The sequence below is a fragment of the Chamaea fasciata genome, unplaced genomic scaffold (assembly GCF_029207755.1).
Source record: "Chamaea fasciata isolate MVZ Bird 193981 ecotype frontalis unplaced genomic scaffold, bChaFas1.0.hap1 SCAF_22, whole genome shotgun sequence".
Classification (NCBI taxonomy): domain Eukaryota; kingdom Metazoa; phylum Chordata; class Aves; order Passeriformes; family Sylviidae; genus Chamaea; species Chamaea fasciata.
This window is the reverse complement of record NW_027094107.1, coordinates 3057180-3074280: the sequence shown is the minus strand read 5'-3', so window position 1 is coordinate 3074280 and position 17101 is coordinate 3057180. Positions and strand designations below refer to the sequence as shown.

The following is a 17101-nucleotide window of genomic DNA, read 5'->3' as shown; positions in this document are numbered from 1 at the left end:
CAGGACACAGCATCAGCTCTGCAGCATCTAAATTAATAAACTTTATTAAAGAAAATACATTTTGCAGCAAAGTCATAAAAAAACCAAAAAACCCCCTCGTTTGGACACAGGGAATTCAACACACAGAAGTTACGCGTCCATGGACATCCACGCCATTCCCAAAGGCTACTGCATCTCCTCCTCCTTCTGTGCCCTGAACTCCTTCATGCTCCTCTGAAACAAGAGCAAAGCACAAATGTCACCAAGGTGTCCCTGGGGTTGCACAGAGCCACCACCCTGCTGTGCTGGGACTCCTCTGCCCGGAGCCTGGAAAGCTCTGACGGAACTCCAGGTGCTTTTGGAAGGGGGTGAGCTTTACAGTCACTCCAAAGGAAAGGGAGCCAGGCCATGCCATGGATCAGGCAGAGCCTGTCCAAAAAATCCGCCAGGTTTTCCTGCCAAAGGTGTCTCAAACACAGGCCTCAGCATCCCCCTCGGGGAACAAGGGACAGGACTGACCCTGAACTCTCCAGGAATGGCCCAAGGGACAGAAGTGACCCTGAACTCTCCAGGAATGGCCCAAGGGACAGAAGTGACCCTGAGCTCCCCAGGAATGGCCCAAGGGACAGAAGTGACCCTGAGCTCCCCAGGAATGGCCCAGGGGACAGAACTGACCCTGAGCTCTCCAGGAATGGACTAAAGGACAGAACTGACCCTGAGCTCCACAGGAATGTCTCACCTCAAAGGTGTTGAGCACGTGTTGGCAAACACCCATCAGGTCATTCAGCCCTTTCCGGAATGGCTCCACAGCAGGAAGGGTCCCTTTGGGAAAAGATTGATTAGGGACATGGCAGGTGGCTTCCCAAGGGCAGTCCTCACCTCCCCAGGGGTGTGCACCCTCCCCAGCCACACAGCTCGGGGTGCCAGGGCAGCTCCCAGCCAGCCCAGGTGCCTGGAGCCAGGGACACTGCTTCCCACTGCAGCTGGAGCAGAATCTGGGAGCAGAGAACAGAGCCCCAGACACGGAGGGACAGCCCCAGGCTCACCTCTGGTCTGGATCCTGAAGTTGATCTTGCTTTCCGAGGGGTGTGTGATGCAGTAGCCACAGAACTCCACGTCAGGGCTGCAGGAGGGCAGAGAGGAGAAGGAGCAGTGAAACCCAGGCCAATCCATGGCAAATCCCAGGGAAGTCAGAGGCTCAGGGCACCCTAGGTCTGCTGGGCCTCTGGATGTTTCTAGAATGACTTAGGGGAGGGATGTGCTGAGGGGAAGGTCCCTGTGTGACCTTGTTCCCTCACACCCATCTCTCTCTGAGCTGAGCTGGAGCTCTGCAGGGCAAAGACAATGCTGGCACCGCGCTGGCACAGTCAGAGCAGTGCCAGCTCTGCAGATCCAAACACGGGATCCTGGATGCTTGGAATTCTCCCTGTAACCAAACCTGCTGCTGCTCTGCTCGGTGGAAGAGGCTGAGTGGTCCAGGGCGCTGGAGGAGTTCCCAAAATGTTGCAGGACCTCTCCCTCCAGCTGAGCTGAGTGCTGGAGCTTTGACCCCCAGCTTTGGCCAGCAGATTCTTTTGTGTTGTCACAGTGATTTATCAGAGGGACCTTAAAGCTCACCCAGTCCCACCCCTGCCATGGGCAGGGACACCTTCCACTACCCCAGGGTGTTCCAAGCCCCATCCAGCTGTCCTAGGACAGTTCCAGGGAGGGGGCAGTCACAGCCTCTCCGGGCAGCGAATGGAGTCCAGGGCCCAGTTACTCCTCCAGCAGCTCAGGAGGGACTGAAAGCCCTGGGCTGAGCTGAACTTGGGTTCCTGGGCAGGGGAGGGTGTGGCTGGAGGCTCAGGAGAGGCTGGTCAGGCCCTTCAGGGGCTGTTGGTGCTCTCGGGGTCCCGACACAGCCCAAGGAAAGGAGGAGCAGCAGGCGGGAGCAAGGCTCCCTGTCCGACACAAAGGCTGGAAGGGTGCGCACAGAGGGCGCTTGGGATAGTCTGCCTCATCCCAGCGGAGGTGTGGATCGGGAAGGAGAAGGCCAGAGCAGGCACGGAGGTCCCTCAGAGGCCCCACTCACTTCTTCATGACCATGTAGCGCAGGGAGTTGCCCAGGGTGTGATCCTCGTCGTGCAGCACAAACGTGACGCAGTTCCCGTCCGTCCCGTCCGCCTGGATCTGTCACCACGGGGGAGAGAAGCTGTAACCTCCCTGAGGACAGGGACACCTGAAGGGTGAGATCAGCTCCCGTGCTCAGCTTCCCAGAGTAACTGGGAGGGTTGTAGACCTCGCTGGGCCACCTCCGCTGCTGCTGTGGGACCAAAACACCTTCAGGGAGGTGGGAAAGCTCCAAAATTCCCCCTGGTTTTAAACCAGGTTAGTGCTGGCCTCCACCTGCTGACCACAGGATGACAGGAGCCTCGGAGCCACCCGGACACGGTTTGTCCTGATGCCAATGCCACCCCACCACACGGGAGGGTGCCCTATCGCCAAGCCAGGCTTGGGAATGACAGAATCGTGGAAGCACGGAATCACTGAGGTGGGAAAAGCCCTCCAAGAGCACCGAGCACAACCATTCCCCAGCACTGCCGAGGGAGGCCAGCCTCAACCCACGTCCCCACTGAGCCTTTAATAAATCACCGCATCCACACGGCTTTTAAATCCCACCAGGGACGGGCACCCCACCACTGCCCCGGGCAGCTGTGCCAGGGCTGGGCAGCCCTTCCCACGGAGCATTTCCCCCTAATATCCCATCTAACCCTCCCCTGGCACAACGTGAGGCGCTTTTCCCCGGGAGCAGAGCCGGGGTCCCCCGCTCTACCTCCTGTGAGGGAGGGAGCGCAGCCCCGATCCCGACCCCGACCCTCGCTCCCCGTGTTCCCTCACGGTTTCCAGCGCGGGGCCGCCGCTGCCGCTGCCGGCGCCGGCCATGGCGGTTCCGGGCCGGAGCTCCGCGCTCCCGGCGGCCCCGCGGCCGGAAACACGTCGGCGCCGGGCCGGGCCGGGCCGGGCGGGGCCGCAGCGGGGCCCGGGAGCGCCGGTGAGCCCGCGGGGCCGGGCCGGGCCGGGCCGGGGGCTGGGGCGTGAGGGGGCCGCCCTTGGCACACAGCCCCGGCCCCGCGGCCGGCGGGCGCTGCCTGGGGAGGGGGGAGGCCGCGCTCGGCCCCGCGAGCGGCGACACAGCGGCGACACTGCGGGGTGACCGGCGGCTACCGCGGTGTTACTGGGGTGTTCTGGCTGGGTTCAATGGGGTGTTATTGCCGTGTTACTGGGGTGTTCTGGCTGCGTTAAATGGGGTGTTATTGCCGTGTTACTGGGGTGTTCTGGCTGCGTTAAATGGGGTGTTATTGCCGTGTTACTGGGGTGTTCTGGCTGGGTTCAATGGGGTGTTACTGGGGTGTTCTGGCTGGGTTCAATGGGGTATTATTGCCGTGTTACTGGGGATGTTATTGCCGTGTTACTGGGGTGTTGTTGAGGTGTTACTGGGGTGTTATTAGTGTGTTACTGGCCTGTTATTGCCGTGTTACGGGTGTGTTATTGGTGTATTTCTGGTGCGTTATTGATGTTACTGGTGTTTTATTGCCGTGTTACTGGGGAGTTACTGGGGTGTTATCGGTGTGTTAAATGGGGTATTATTGGTGTGTTACTGGGGTGTTCTGGCTGGGTTAAATGGGGTATTATTGCCGTGTTACTGGGGTGTTACTGGGGTGTTATTAGTATGTTACTGGCGTGTTATTGCCGTGTTACTGGGGGTGTTACTGCTGTGTCACTGGGGTGTTGTTGAGGTGTTACTGGGGTGTTTTAGTGTGTTGCTGGTGAATTATTGATGTTACTGGTGTCTTATCGCCGTGTTACTGGGGCGTTACTGGGGTGTCATTGAGGTTGAGGTGTTACTGGGGTGTTATTTGTATATTACCGGTCTGGTTATCAGGGGGGTGTTACGGGCATGTTTTTGGGATGTTATTAGTGTGTTCCTGGGGTGTTGGCCATGTATTAACAGCGTGTTACTGGTGTGTTATTGGTGTGGGTGGTCGCGGATGTAGCACTGCACGGCTCAATTAGTGAATTAATTAATCGCAGGTGTAGTGGCGGGGGGTGTGGGGTGGGCTGGAGGAGGTCAGGCGCTGCTCCCAGGGAATAGCGACGGGATGACAGGATGGAGCGGTGCCGGGGAGGTTTGGGTGGATGTTGGGAACATTCTGACCTGGAAGGGGCTGTCAGCCCTGGCACAGCTGCCCGGGGCTGTGCTGGAGTGCCCATCCCTGGAGGGAATTAAAAGCCGTGTGGGAACGTGGGTTAGGGTGGCCTTGGCAGTGCTGGGGAATGGTTGTGCTCGGTGTTCTTGGAGGGCTTTTCCAACCTAAACAATTCCCTGATTCCGTGCTTTGGGCTGCACGTGTTCCCTTTTTTAGAGAGCTGTTTCCTCAGTCACTGTTGTGTTGTGTCCTTACCCCCCTCCAAACCCTGCAGTGCTGCTTCCAGGAAAGGTGATGGGGCTGGAAGACCACGTGGATTGATTTCCTTGGTGATTTGTTTCCCTAGTGATGCAGTGAAGTAAACTCTGTGTGCAGAAGGGGAGCTGAACTTGGGATAAGTTGGAGCACAAATGTCGTGATCCTCAGGCTCAAAACGAACAGGAGATCCCCACAGCTTCGCGGTGGATTATTCTGTAATGGAATAATGATTTTTCCAGCTGCCCAGCAGAGGTTAGAGGGAAGCCTGGGCTGCTTTCTGCTGAGCTCATCCTGCACTAACGATCTCTTTGTTCCACCAGTTTGCAACTCACTGGGTTGCAACACCTCCCCTTGTTCCCTGCTTAAACAGCAGCGCGGTGCCCTTTGCTTTCTGTAAGAGGATTTCAGGAAGTGCAGGCAGGGACCTTCTATGGCTCACTGGCACTGCGCTGGGAATCTTCTGGGCCAAAAGGGTGGCTGGGAAACAGTAAATCATCCTTACAGGAGTTTTAAACATCCTGCTGGAGACTGAGCCTGTGTTTCTGATGTTCCTTAAGAGGTTTTCCTGTGCCTTTTTCCCAATGCCTTGTATTGGGAAGGAATTCCTCCCTGTGAGGGCGGGCAGGCCCTGGCACAGGGTGCACTGAGCAGCTGTGGCTGCCCCTGGATCCCTGGAAGTGTCCCAGGGCTGGCTGGATGGGGCTGGGAGCACCCTGGGATTGTGGAATGTGTTCCTGCCCGTGGCAGGGGTGGCACTGGGTGGGCTTTGAGGTCCCTCTCAACCCAAACCCTTCTGTTTTTCTAGGATCCTTCAGTTAAATCCCTAGAGGGACCTCGTAGGGCAGCTCGTGCATCTTGCAGCGTGTTTTTGGAAGGTTTGATCTTGGCTGCTTCCAGCTGTGTAATATTGTAAGTTTAGATGGAAGAAAGCTCTGCAGAGGGGTTGATTTAAAGGGATTTCCTTCCTGACTCCTGTAACTGCTGAGGAAGGACGTTCTGTAGCAGTTTAACAGATTTGTGTTCTAACAGGAGTAACACACGGCTGGTACGGGGCTGCTCAGGGAGAAAAATGCTCCTCGTTAATCTCTTTTACTTCGCTGAACCCTTCATTCTGCTCTGAGCTGGGGCTGGTGTTACTGCAGAGCACAGGGCTCCTGTGTCCTGAGAACTGTGAGGGCAGGAATTTGGGGAATCAGGACTGTGAATCCAGGGAGGTAGGAGCAATGAGCTCAGGGAATTGAGGACTGTGGGATCCTGCAGTGCCAGCGAGTGTCACCTCAGGGATGTCAGTTCCACCAATATCCGATATTGAAAGAACAGAGATTTGGAGGAGTTGCCTAAACCACTTTACAATCCTCAGTTCGGAGCTGCATTTGTTCTTCTCAGGGAACTGGGGTGTCTGTGTGTGGGGGCTCTGTACCCCGGGTTTCAGCTGGTTGTGGCAGATGTGTTTTCTGGTACAGAAAGCTCCTGGGTGACTGCAGGAGCAGACAGTGCTTTCCTGGTGCTGGACGCTCACCTGATTACTCCAGAGGCTTCGTGGTGTTTGTGATTGCAGGCTGTGCCCTGCTGTTGCTCCCTGGGCCTGGGGCAGCCCTGGGCTGGCCAAAGCCTGTGTCAGTGGCTCTGGAGGGACAGGAGGGTGCAGTGAATTCCCTGGGCTTAGTCACAATGTTATTCACGACAGGAACATTTCAGCCTGAAAATGAGCCAAAGGAGAGAGATTACTCAGGGCTAAAACATAAAGGAATCAGCAATTCCTTGGAAACTTCCTGCAGGATCCAGCTCCTCCACCTGAAGAGCAGCCAAGGCAGAAGCCAAACCCAGCAAGTTTATGAGGATGAAAGAAAACTAAACCTTGGATAAGTCACATGAAGTGCTGCTCACGGCAGAGGGAAGGGCAACCCCAGCAGCCAGAGCAGCTGTGGCTGCCCCTGGATCCCTGGCAGTGTCCAAGGCCAGGTTGGATGGGGCTGGGAGCACCCTGGAGTAGTGGAAAGTGTCCCTGCCATGGGGATGGTCTTGAGGTCCCTTCCATGGTTCTGTTCCCCTTGGCAGTGCTCCGAGGTGGTTGTGTGGAGTCTGTCCTGTGAATAAATCCATGACTTTGTCCTTTTCCCCTCCAATGCTGGGCTCAGAGCTGTGGGAGGTTTGGAGATGCCCTGATGGGTGCTGGCCAAGCCTGGATCTGTGGAGCTCAGCCTGCCCAGGTGAGCCCTGCTGGGCTGGTGGTTGGATCTCCCTTCACAGCCTCGGTAACCCAGGAGAGATCCGTAATTCTCACCAGGCAGTGCCAGGGGGATGGAAAGTCTGGATCCAGAACGTCAGCCACCACTCCTGCTCTGTGGCTGTTCCCAGAGAGGTCTCCTGGGGGATTTGAGATAGGTCTGTGATCTTGCCAGATCTGTTGAGGCACAGAATAGAGCAGGTAATAAGTAGGGCCTAAGTGCAGAATGAAAAATGAGATTTTTGGGTTTTGCAGGGTCCAAAGTCGTCCTAAGTCCTTCCTAAGCAGAAAAGAGGCTTATGGATGTGCAGGATGAGCAGGGCAGCTGTCCCAGCTGGGCTCTGACATGTGCTCCCTCGTTAGATCTGGCTCTGGCTGTAGATTACTGTGCTGATACTTGAGCTGATTATGAGTGTCCCTTTCTGTGGCAGCAGGGCTGTTTTTCCAGCTCTGGAGACTAAGGGAATCCCACAGTGGTTTGGGTTGGAAGGGAGCTTAAAGCTCATCCAGTTCCAACTCCCGACACCTTCTGCTATCCCTGGTGGCTCCAAGCCTCATCCAGCCTGGCCTTGGACACTTCCAGGGATCCGGGGGCAGCCACAGCTGCTCAGGACAGCCTGAGCTTTGCCACCCTCACAGGGCAACAGAGGTGATAAAAATCTCTTTTCCTGGAGGGTTTTGTGTCGTCATGAGCAGAAACTGAACGGTTGAGAGAACTTTGTGGTCGTGGTGTCCTGGCCACGTCCTGGTCCCTGTGCCAGGGGACACTGTGCAGGGCCCTGTGCCCCCCTGCCGGTGGCCAGCTCCTGATCCCAGCCCTGTTTTGTCCCCAGCAGGAGAGCAGCCATGGCCATCCTGTTTGCTGTCGTGGCGAGGGGCACCACCATCCTGGCCAAACACGCCTGGTGTGGAGGGAACTTCCTGGAGGTGACCGAGCAGATCCTGGCCAAAATCCCATCCGAGAACAACAAACTGACCTATTCCCATGGCAAGTGAGTAACCCCTCTCCCTGGGTCTGGGGAACTTGTGGGGATGCATGAGGACAGCAAGAAACTAGATGTGTTTGGGGGTTTTCCTGTGATTTTGCAGTTTTTTCCCATCCAAATTCCCATTTGATGGAACATGCCACCGGCTCAGGAGCTGCTCCTGTCCCCCAGAACTTAGCAGCAGAACCAGGATTTGACTCCAGCTCCAGCAGCAGCACAAGGCAGTTGATACAAAATCAAATTTTCCATTTTTACACAACTCCAAAGTGAGCCGGAGGGTGCCCAGCTTTGGAGTCCGTCTTCTGGAAGCTTCCCCTGGATTTTCTGAGTCTTGAACATGGCTTTAGGTAAAACTGTCACCCTTCTTGGGTTGCCTGTGGATCCTGGAGCCTTTGAGACAAGCTGTGCTCACAGATCACATGGAGTTGCTCTGAGCTGCCCCAGATCTAGTCTGCAGGACAGGGGGATTTTTCCCAGGATTTTTCCAGCTCTCTGAACCCTTGGTCAGTGTTGGTAGGACAGGGAGTAGATGCTTCATCGCCTGGTACTTCCTGCACGTGGGAAGTGGGTGAGTCAATGGGAACAAACTAAAACAGCTGTGGAAATCCCAAATTTAGAGGTGTTGGAGCCCATTCCAGCTCCTTTTTTTTTTTTTTGGAGCCCATTCCACGTTTTCCGAATTGGCAGCACGGCTGGATCCTCTCTGGTGCCCAAGCTGGTGTCAGAGCTGTTCTGAGGATGCAGGAGATGAGAACTGGGCTGGGCTTCCCACATCCTCGGGAGCACAGCCAGTCTCTGTGGGAGATGTTTTGGAGGCAGTGCCTGCTCTGGAGTCTGGCACACCTTGGATGCCGCAGCTCTTCTCTCCTGCTGGAATTTTAAGGATAAATTTTAATCTTTTTAGTTACTCATTTAAGTGAAGGGAAATAGCTTTGCCTTGAGTGCTGTTCAACCAGCTGAAGAGTTAAGTTTGAGGAGTGCTCTGGTGCATTTTTAGAGGTAACTGGGCACAATGTGGGAGCTGTGAAGCTCGATGAGCACTTGGAGTTGTTCCTCCTGTCTGGAGCCTCCCAGGGATCCTCTGCCTCGCCAGGCTCCCAGCCTGTAGGCTGAAAAACTCCCTGGATTCTGTCCAGGGTAGTTTATCCTGTTCTGAAATGGGAAAAACTTGAGTTATTTTGAACTCCTTAAATTCGTTTAATGAGTTCCTTTTGTTTTTAAGAAGAACTTCTGTGTCTTTTGTATAGATGTCCAAGGCAAGGCAGCCCTCTGGCATCAGGAATTCTTTGGTTTCTCTCTCTCTCTGCTGTTGGGATCCCTCTTGGACTCTCTGAGGAGTCTGCAGGGTGGTACCAGACAAGTTTCACCTCACTCCTTCCAGGAGAGCTGTGGATGTGCAAGGGTTTTTGACCTTTTCTGTGGGAACAGACCTTCAGGTCAGAGGCCTGAGCTCTCAGCCTCACTTTCTTGTCATTCCTTGGACATTTACTTGGGACGTGTTTGTCTGTGCCAGCTCTGTAGAATAACTGGGATTTTCTCTTGCCAGCCCCCAAAGGCACCACAGGCAGCAGTGGCTTCTGGAAGACGAAATTCTGGAAATGTGGCAGCTTCCAATAATGTTTTGTTTCTTCCTTTCAATTCCCTGCAGTTACCTGTTCCATTACATCTGCCAGGACAGGATCATTTACCTGTGCATCACAGATGATGTGAGTATTGGGGACACAGCTACAGCCCAGGCAGGCCCTGGGAAATTTGGGGATTTTGGTTTCCATATTGCAGTTATTAGTGAGGGCTGCTTTGAGGTGCCTTTTCTCCCACTGTAACCTCTGTTACAGCTTTGAACTCAGCTCAAATCAGAGTTGTGGGATGGTTTGGGTTGGGAGTGACCTTCAAAATCATCCCATTCCAGCCCCTGCCGTGGGAGAGACCTTGCAGTCCTGTGGATTGTGAGTTTCAGGGTGAAGTTCCTGCTGTGCCCAGTTTCTCTCTCAGTGCAGTGGGTTGGTGGTGCAGAGACCATTCCAGTTGCCAGTGGGACTTGCCTGGTGCTCCTGAATTCTGGAAGTGCTGAAGGAAATCCTCCCTGTCAGCGCAGGAGCGGAGCTGGCACAGCCCTGGCCGCGTCACCGTGTCCCAGCCAGCCAGGCCAGTCGGAGCTGGGAGCTGCAGGCCCCTGCAGGCCTGGCAGGCTGTTGTTGCTGCCCTTCCCTGCTCTCTGCTCGCAGGACTTTGAGCGCTCCAGAGCCTTCACGTTCCTGAACGAGATCAAGAAGCGTTTCCAGACCACGTACGGCTCGCGGGCCCAGACCGCCCTGCCCTACGCCATGAACAGCGAGTTCTCCTCCGTGCTGGCTGCACAGCTGGTGAGGGGCCCCACCACAGCCTGGCCAGCCCAGGAGTCCTCCTTGGGTGGGCTTTCGGGAGGGTTTGGGATGTCCCTTGGATTAAAGACAAGGTGTCCTGGGAATGGTGGCTTTAGGGCTGTCCCCATGGTGGCTCCAGAGGCTGACCTGACAGCGTTAAAGGAATAAAGCAGGGATTTATTCAAAGGCCTTCCAAGGATCCACCGTGGGCAGTACAAGAGCCTGGCCAAGGCTACACCCAAGGTGGACCAGAGGTCATGAGTTTTTACACTTCTATAGGTTTTGGTCCATTTACATATTGGGGCTAATTGTCCCATTACAGCTTCAGGTAACGAAGTGCCATCCTCACAGTTTGCTCTCCTCAGTTCACCATCGTTAATACTTCTCGGGCCTGAAGCTGCAACAGTGTCCTTGGTTCTGGGGCTGGAAAAGGATTGTTGTGTCTGACTGAACTGTGAGGAGAGCTGGCTGACACTTTATGTGAAGTTCAGGGTCACACACTAAGGCAGTGCAGGGTCTGAGAAATATGAGAGTTGAAACTGAAGACATCACCCACCCTGTGGGGTGGGAGGCTCTCAGGGCTCTGCTGGGGCTGTTCTCCAGGGAGGGCTTGGCTCTGCTGCTGCTTGTCCCAGGGAAGGGGCCAGGTTTGGGGGTGTCACAGCTGCAGGAGGAGGGGCCCTTGGTGGCAACAGCAAAACTCTCCCCGGTGTAGGAATTCTGGACCAGTCCCAGCTCTGCTGGTTGCGTGGTGGGTGCAGGGTGAGGCCAGGGCTCTGAGGGAGGATTTGCACTTGTGCTGTTCCTGCCTGAAGTTTGCACTGGGATTTGGGGCTGTGCAGGTGGTTTGGAGCAGGGAGAGTCATGGGAGTTCATTCCAGGAGCTGCTCCGTGGCTTCCACAGTTACTCCAGAGCGAGGAATAACAATGCCAGTGCATAATAAATGGGATTAATTTCCTAGGGGTGAGGAAGGAGTTTTTCCTCTCCACCAGGCTTTGAAATGTGGGGACTGAAACTACCCAAAGTGCTGACTCATCACTTTTTAAGCCGTTCTGGGTGGGAATAAGCTGGAATTGCCTTATCAGAAAAGCCAGGCTGTCTTTGGAGCCATGGGGCTGGTATTCCTCTAAAATCCCAGCCTCTCCATCTCCCTTAGCACAGGAGGAGCTGCCTGCCTGAGCTTTTCCACATTGCTGGGGTCGGCTGAGGGGAGTTCAGTGCTGGCAGAGCCCTTCCCTCCCCTGATCCCCTGGGATGTGAGGGGTGCAGGAGCAGGGATGTTCTCCAGGAGGTTCCTGTGTGAGGCTGAGGGGGAGGCAGAGATCCAGCCCCAGCTCAAGTGCAGCACTCAGATAATCCTGGAGAGGGAGGCTGTGCTTCTAGTAAAACCAGTGGCCAGTCTGAAACCTCCTGGGAATCTCCCCCTGAGGAGAAGGTGGAGGAGCTGCTGGATTTGGCTCCGTCATCATGAGTTGTGACTGCCCAGGTGGGGGTGGCAGTGTCAGACTCTGGCTGCCTGTACTGTCAGAAATTGAACCCTTACCCAGAAGAAAATTGGGATTTAAGCAGCCACGTGGGTGGTTATGGAGCAGAGCTGTCGTGATGTGAACAGTGGCTTAAAATCCATGCAGGGATAGCAGAGCCCAGTTCCCTGATGCTGACTGGGCCTGGGATTCTGCAAACACCCAGGCTCCTTTAACCTGGTGTTGGTTTGTGCTGCTCTGAGCCACGCCGAGCTGTGCAGCCCCCAAAGGATCCCTGGGATCCCCAAATGGGGGGGAACAGACTGAGAGAAGTCCCTGTCACTTGTGAAGGGAATGGAGGGGGAGGGATGACAGGAATGGTGCTCAGGATAACACACCAGAGGGGCTGGAAGCAGCAAAGCTGTCGGTGAGGGCTCAGCTGTGCCCAGGAGGTGACAGGGAGATCCTCTGGGTTGGCTCTGGGACATGGGCTGGCTCCTGGCTGCTCCATCCCTGTGGAAAGAGCAGTCAGGCCACTCAAACCGGCCACCTTCAGCATCTGGTGTGGCATTCCCAAACTGTTGGCTTCTCGAGGCTGCTGTTTTCACTGGATCCTGGTTTTTGAGGGTCCTGTTTCCCTGCCTGTTCTCTGTTGCAGAAATACCACTCGGAGAGCAAGGGCCCAGACCAGGTGGCAGAGACACAAGCCCAGATCGATGAACTCAAAGGGATCATGGTCCGGAATATAGGTACTGCTTCCCTTGGGAAATGCTCTCTGCTGCTGCTTTGATTTTGGGCTTGGGTGCTGTCAAGTCTGACCATTCAAAATAGAGGGTGAGATGTGGAATTGTCCAGAATTCAGTCCCCAAATGCAGCCTGTGTGATGTGAGGCTGTTCCCTGAGTCCCTGGTTAGCCCAGGGAGGCTGGAAGCTGCAGCCAGGAGCTTGTGGCTTGGGAGCAGCTTTTTGCCCTGGAATGTCACCTTCAGAGCTGGATGTTTGTCTTTCTCCAGACCTTGTGGCACAAAGAGGCGAGAAGCTGGAGCTGCTGATTGATAAAACAGAGAATCTCGTGGATTCGGTGAGTCTGGGGAAATCCTGGAAGTGGGGAGGTTGTGTTACTGTGTTACTTGTCTGGGAGCAGGGAGGTGGGGACAGTGCCTGGAGACACTTAAAGGGACACAGAAGAATCGAGACCTGCAGGGAATCCTTCCCCCTCCTTCAAGCTGTTTCCCAGCTGCATCCCAGTCTGGGAAAGATCCAGCTTCCCCCTGCTCCCTGTGCCACAGCTGGCCAGCCAAGGGTGACATCCCTGTCCTCATCCCTTGTGCCCAAGGTGGGGAAAACCCTCTCATAATCTGCAGTGTTAGGGGAGATAAAATCACAATTTACACTTCCCTGGCAGGCTGGGCTGAAAACAGCTGGATGCAAATCAACTGGAAAATGTGCATCAGTGGAGTTGTTCTGATACCAGCAGGGAAAGTGTGGCTGATTTTAAATTAAAAAAAGCTGAGTTGTTGCATCTAAATGATCTTTAAAGACTCTGGAGCTTCTTGGAGTGTTTCTGAGGAAGTGAAGACTAAAAAAAACCCAAATTAATGTAATTATAAAGCAGAATTATCTAGCAAAGTGCTGTGCACTCTGGAAGCTTTTTGTTTTTCCTTTGGGAATCCCTGGCCCTGGCTCAGCATCCTCCTCTGCAGCGTCCTGGCTTGGTGCCCAGCTCCTGGGGCATCCAATCCTCAGGCTGGGAGAGTGCCAGGAGCTCCTGTGTGGGGCTATGGGGATCCAAACGTCCCTGAGCTGTCCCAAAGCCCTCCTGCTTTGGAGGGGCAGCAGAGCTGTCTGGAGCTTCCTGCCTCCAGCAGGGAACAGTCCTGGAGCTCCCAGGTGTTCCAACCTTCCCTCAGGTGGTGGCAGGGCTGAAAGCTTAGGTAAAGCTTTAGGGAAAGGGACTGGAATTCTTCAGCAGCTGGGCTGAGCTCATGGAGGACCCATCCCAGGGAGTGCTGGCTTTTGGAAAGCTCAGGGAAATGAAGGGATGGAATATCCTGCAGTGGGAATGTCCCACAGCCCAGGAGGGAGCATCCCTGCAGATCCGGGACTGGCGTTCCCCACCTTGGGAATGGGCTCCAAGGCAGAACTGCAGCTCCCAGGGATGTGGTTCCTGCCGCTGCAGCCTCATGGAGGGTGGCTTGGAGGAAAAGCTGGTGCTGCCCAGCAGAAGGAGCTGCTGGAATGGCTGCTTCCTGGGGCAGGTGCATCCTGCCTGAGCTCTGTGTGGAACGGCTGCGCTGACCCAGCCTGGGGGTCTGTGGGGTCATTTGGTGCCCAGACCCTTTTTTGAATGCGTGGAATTGCAGGGTACAGAGAGGACACTTGGGATGGGACAACCACAAGCTTTTCATAACAGGTTACCCAGAGAGGCTGTGGCTGCCTCTGGATCCCTGGCAGTGTCCAAGGCCAGGCTGGATGGGGCTGGGAGCAGCCTGGGACAGTGGAAGGTGTCCCTGCCATGGCAGGGGTGGCACTGGATGAGCTTTAGGTCCCTTCCAATGCAATCCATCCTGGGATTTTCCTTGTTTCCTCTTGCAGTCAGTCACTTTCAAAACCACCAGCAGGAACCTTGCCCGAGCCATGTGTATGAAGAACCTCAAGCTCACCATCGTCATCATCATCGTGTCTATTGTAAGTGTGGAGCCTGGAGCTGCTGTGCCAGGCTGAAAGGCTGGGAACACCAAACCCCCGTGGCTGTCCTGGCACCTGTGTGTGCCCAGCTCTGCCTAGGAGGGCAGAACCAGGGCCAGAGACTCCAGATGGGCTTGTGTGAGGAGAGGGTGAAGGGCCTGGACCATCAGTACTGCAGGGAGTGGTGCAGGGGGGACCTTGTGGCTCTACAAGCACCTGGAAGGAGGTTGTGATGAGGTGGGGATCGGCCTCTTCTCCCAGGCAAGTGGGGAATTGGGCTCAGGTTGCATCGGGGGGGTTCAGGTTGGATTAGGAAAATTTCCTTCCCTGACAGAGAGATGAGGCCCAGGGCAGTGCCGGGGTCACCGTGGAGGTGTTCAGAAAAGGAGTGGGTGTGGTACTTTGTGACATGGTTTAGTGGATGTGGTGGGATTTCAAGGACTCTCATGATCATGGAGGTCTTTCCCAACCTTTGTGACCCTCTGAGAGGAGATGGGTGCACCATGTCCAGGAGCTGCCCCTGCTTGCCCAGGAGCAGCTGAGGTGTCCTGCTTGAGCTGGGGTGGCTTTTTAGCCCTCAGTGCTGCTGCGTTCAGAGCCAGTTCTGTGACTCTAAAGTGGCTTTTTTTGGTGTGACAGTTCCCCTCGAGCTGTAAGGACTGTGGATGGAGCAACTGCAGCGTCAGGGTGGGAAGCGCTTTGTCACCTCCATGGGGACAGTGCTCAGCTGCAGGGGTGTGGAGGGACAGCACAGTGTTAGACAGGTCCTTCAAGCTTTTGACCATCCAGGTGTGTGCTGTGGCAGTCAGTGAATGCCGGGAATCCCTCATTCCCTGTGGCATCCCCGTTTTCCCTCCCCAGGTGATCCTGTACATCATCCTGTCGGCCGTGTGTGGCGGGCTGGCCTGGCCCAGCTGTGTGCAGAAGTAACTGGAGCTGCTCACCAGGAGATGAGGCAGAGTGTGAAGAAAGAAGCTCCAGAGTGACTCCCGCCCGTCACCACGGCCACCTTCCATCTCCCATCCCTCCAGGACTTGAGACGTTTTGCCTTACCCAGACAGACCCAGCCGGTCGCTGCTCCCGCAGCTGTGACCTCAAGAGTGGGCTGGGTTAATTACTTGAAAGGATTTTTGTGTTCCTTTTGCTGTCCCAATGCCACCCCTCCAGAGGGCTCTGTGCATGCTGGCCCCGTGTCCGTGTGGCTTCCCCTGGGTGGGGACAGGAGTGGCTGCGGCTGTCCCTGCTGGAATGGAGCTGTCCCAGAGAGGACGTTCAGGGTGGGCTGAGCCAAACTAATGGGGGCAGGTGGGTTTGGGTTCCCAGAGCACCTCTCCTGCACATCTGGCCGCATCTGGTGGCTCCCAGTGCTGCACCACAGGGAGGTCACGGTGTCACCCTGGTAGGAGCAAATGGGCTCTGGGCTTTGTGCACTCTCAGGTGGAGGTGCTGCTGCTGGGCACATCTCCCTGTTCCTGCAGTGATCCTGCAGGCAGGAGCAGGGTGTGGGGTCACCTCAGCGTGTGCAGTGGCTGCCTCTTCATCCTCACTTCTTCCTCATCTCCCCCGGGCTGGTGGCTGAACGGACACAGCAAAGGGGACGGTTGCACACGGTTCAGGATCTGCTTTCTCACAGATGATTTCTCCTGCTCTTCTTTGGATGGTGGACTGCAATGAATATAAATCTGGCACTGGCTATGGTGAATTTGGGGCCAATCTGCCTTGCTAAGGTGTCAGGGAGCTGCTGCTTGTGCTTCTCCTGGAAGGTGTGCACTGGAACTGGAGGACAGAGAAGGGTTGGAGTTGGTGGCTGGTGACTTTCTCCAAGGTCTGAGGGAGAAAGGCTCTGCCAGAGGATGAAGGTTCTCCTCCGGGAGGATTTCAAACCAAACCCAAGGCTGGTAACCAAATGCAGGCTCAGGGGCGCTGTTTCTGTGCCAGCTGCACATCTCCATCCCAAGCCAGGCCTGGCTGAGGAGCTGGAGCTGCTGAGGCTGGGCAAGGGCTGGGGCCACTTCTGTCCTGGAGCTGATGGGCTCCTTTCCCAGGGAAAAAATGGAAACACCCTTCAGGCGGGAAGGAATCTGCTTTTGGCCCAGGGAAGTCAAGGGATGGGAGGCTTCTTTTGGTGCCTGAGCTGGAGCACGAAGCTGGTGCCATGATGTCCTGGTGACACTCGTGGGGTGGGGATGTGGCACTGCTGCTCCTTCCCATGTGGGACTGACCGTGGAGCTTCCCAGCAGGGCCCAGGGTTCTCCTAGAAACAGCAGCTCCTTTGGATTTGTCTTCCACTGGGCTGAAGTTTGACCAAGAGTGATTGGATCTTGATATCCAAAAAGTGCCAGTGGCCACTGGCACCTGCTTCTCTTTCTGTTCTGAATGTAAAGCTTGGAGCCCCCTCCCAGCAGCTCCTGCTCCTGCAGCCCCAGGTCCAGCTGTGCATGTTTTAGGGATCGTGCTGTTACCATGTTCATTTGGATGATTTCTTGTCTTATGTACAAATAATTTTTAAAGAGAATCTTTCCTTCTCAAGGATGCACTGAGGCATTAGTGTAAAAAAACCATGACCTTGATTTCAATTAAATTCCTGTACAGAAAGCAGAGTTCTGTAGTTTTGTGGAAAACCTACCTTGGGAATGCTCTGTGCTGATGGAGGGGGAGGTTTTGGAAGCAGGCTCACGCTTTGGGATGAGGGAGCTGGATTTCCTCTTGGACTTGGAGAAATTGCTGGAGTTGCTGATCGTTATCTCAGTTTGAGGCAAAGCTGCATTTTAATGGTATCAGCCAGGGCTTGGGATGATAGAGAATAGTGGGAGCTGAAGGGAGATCACTCGGTGTGAGAACAGCTCAGAAAAACGAAAGGATAAAATTAAATGAACAGCCCCTTCCTGCTGCTCTGCTCAGCCTGGAGCTGCATCCAGGTCTGCGTGACTACAACCAGCAGGGCTGGAA

General features: G+C 55.2%; 2 protein-coding genes across 6 annotated transcripts; one reads left to right on the top strand and one right to left on the bottom strand.

Annotated features, from left to right (window-relative positions):
- Positions 1 to 28: 28 nt before the first annotated feature.
- LOC136300347 (DNA-directed RNA polymerases I and III subunit RPAC2-like) lies at positions 29 to 2957 on the bottom strand. Its single transcript, XM_066202686.1, has 5 exons — positions 2857 to 2957; positions 2051 to 2148; positions 1026 to 1102; positions 719 to 801; positions 29 to 213 (listed from the first exon to the last, which is right to left on the bottom strand). Exons 1-5 carry the CDS (start codon positions 2899 to 2901, stop codon positions 166 to 168), a joined length of 351 nt encoding a protein of 116 aa, XP_066058783.1. The 5' UTR covers positions 2902 to 2957; the 3' UTR covers positions 29 to 165.
- Positions 2958 to 2971: 14 nt separating this feature from the next.
- VAMP7 (vesicle associated membrane protein 7) lies at positions 2972 to 16752 on the top strand. Of its 5 annotated transcripts, none has more exons than XM_066202682.1 (8): positions 2972 to 3010; positions 7488 to 7643; positions 9286 to 9343; positions 9863 to 10000; positions 12123 to 12213; positions 12478 to 12545; positions 14060 to 14152; positions 15014 to 16752. In XM_066202682.1, exons 2-8 carry the CDS (start codon positions 7498 to 7500, stop codon positions 15080 to 15082), a joined length of 663 nt encoding a protein of 220 aa, XP_066058779.1. In that variant the 5' UTR covers positions 2972 to 3010; positions 7488 to 7497; the 3' UTR covers positions 15083 to 16752. The 5 variants fall into 5 exon arrangements, with proteins under 5 accessions (XP_066058779.1, XP_066058780.1, XP_066058782.1 ...); XM_066202683.1 differs by having other exon boundaries at positions 2973 to 3010; positions 7485 to 7643; XM_066202685.1 differs by lacking the exon at positions 2972 to 3010 and adding an exon at positions 3017 to 3168.
- The last annotated feature ends 349 nt before the right edge of the window (positions 16753 to 17101 follow it).

What these genes read in the sequence shown, in the direction of transcription:
- LOC136300347 (XM_066202686.1), bottom strand. Translation starts at nt 2,901, where the DNA reads ATGGCCGGCGCCGGCAGCGGCAGCGGCGGCCCCGCGCTGGAAACC. An exon ending in CGCTACATGGTCATGAAGAA is followed by an intron (nt 1,103 to 2,050) that starts GTGAGTGGGGCC and finishes GCCCTCCTGCAG; the next exon opens with CCCTGACGTGGAGTTCTGTG. An exon ending in CTTCAGGATCCAGACCAGAG is followed by an intron (nt 802 to 1,025) that starts GTGAGCCTGGGG and finishes CTTTTCCCAAAG; the next exon opens with GGACCCTTCCTGCTGTGGAG.
- VAMP7 (XM_066202681.1), top strand. Translation starts at nt 4,651, where the DNA reads ATGATTTTTCCAGCTGCCCAGCAGAG. An exon ending in CTGACCTATTCCCATGGCAA is followed by an intron (nt 7,644 to 9,285) that starts GTGAGTAACCCC and finishes AATTCCCTGCAG; the next exon opens with TTACCTGTTCCATTACATCT. An exon ending in CCGTGCTGGCTGCACAGCTG is followed by an intron (nt 10,001 to 12,122) that starts GTGAGGGGCCCC and finishes TCTCTGTTGCAG; the next exon opens with AAATACCACTCGGAGAGCAA.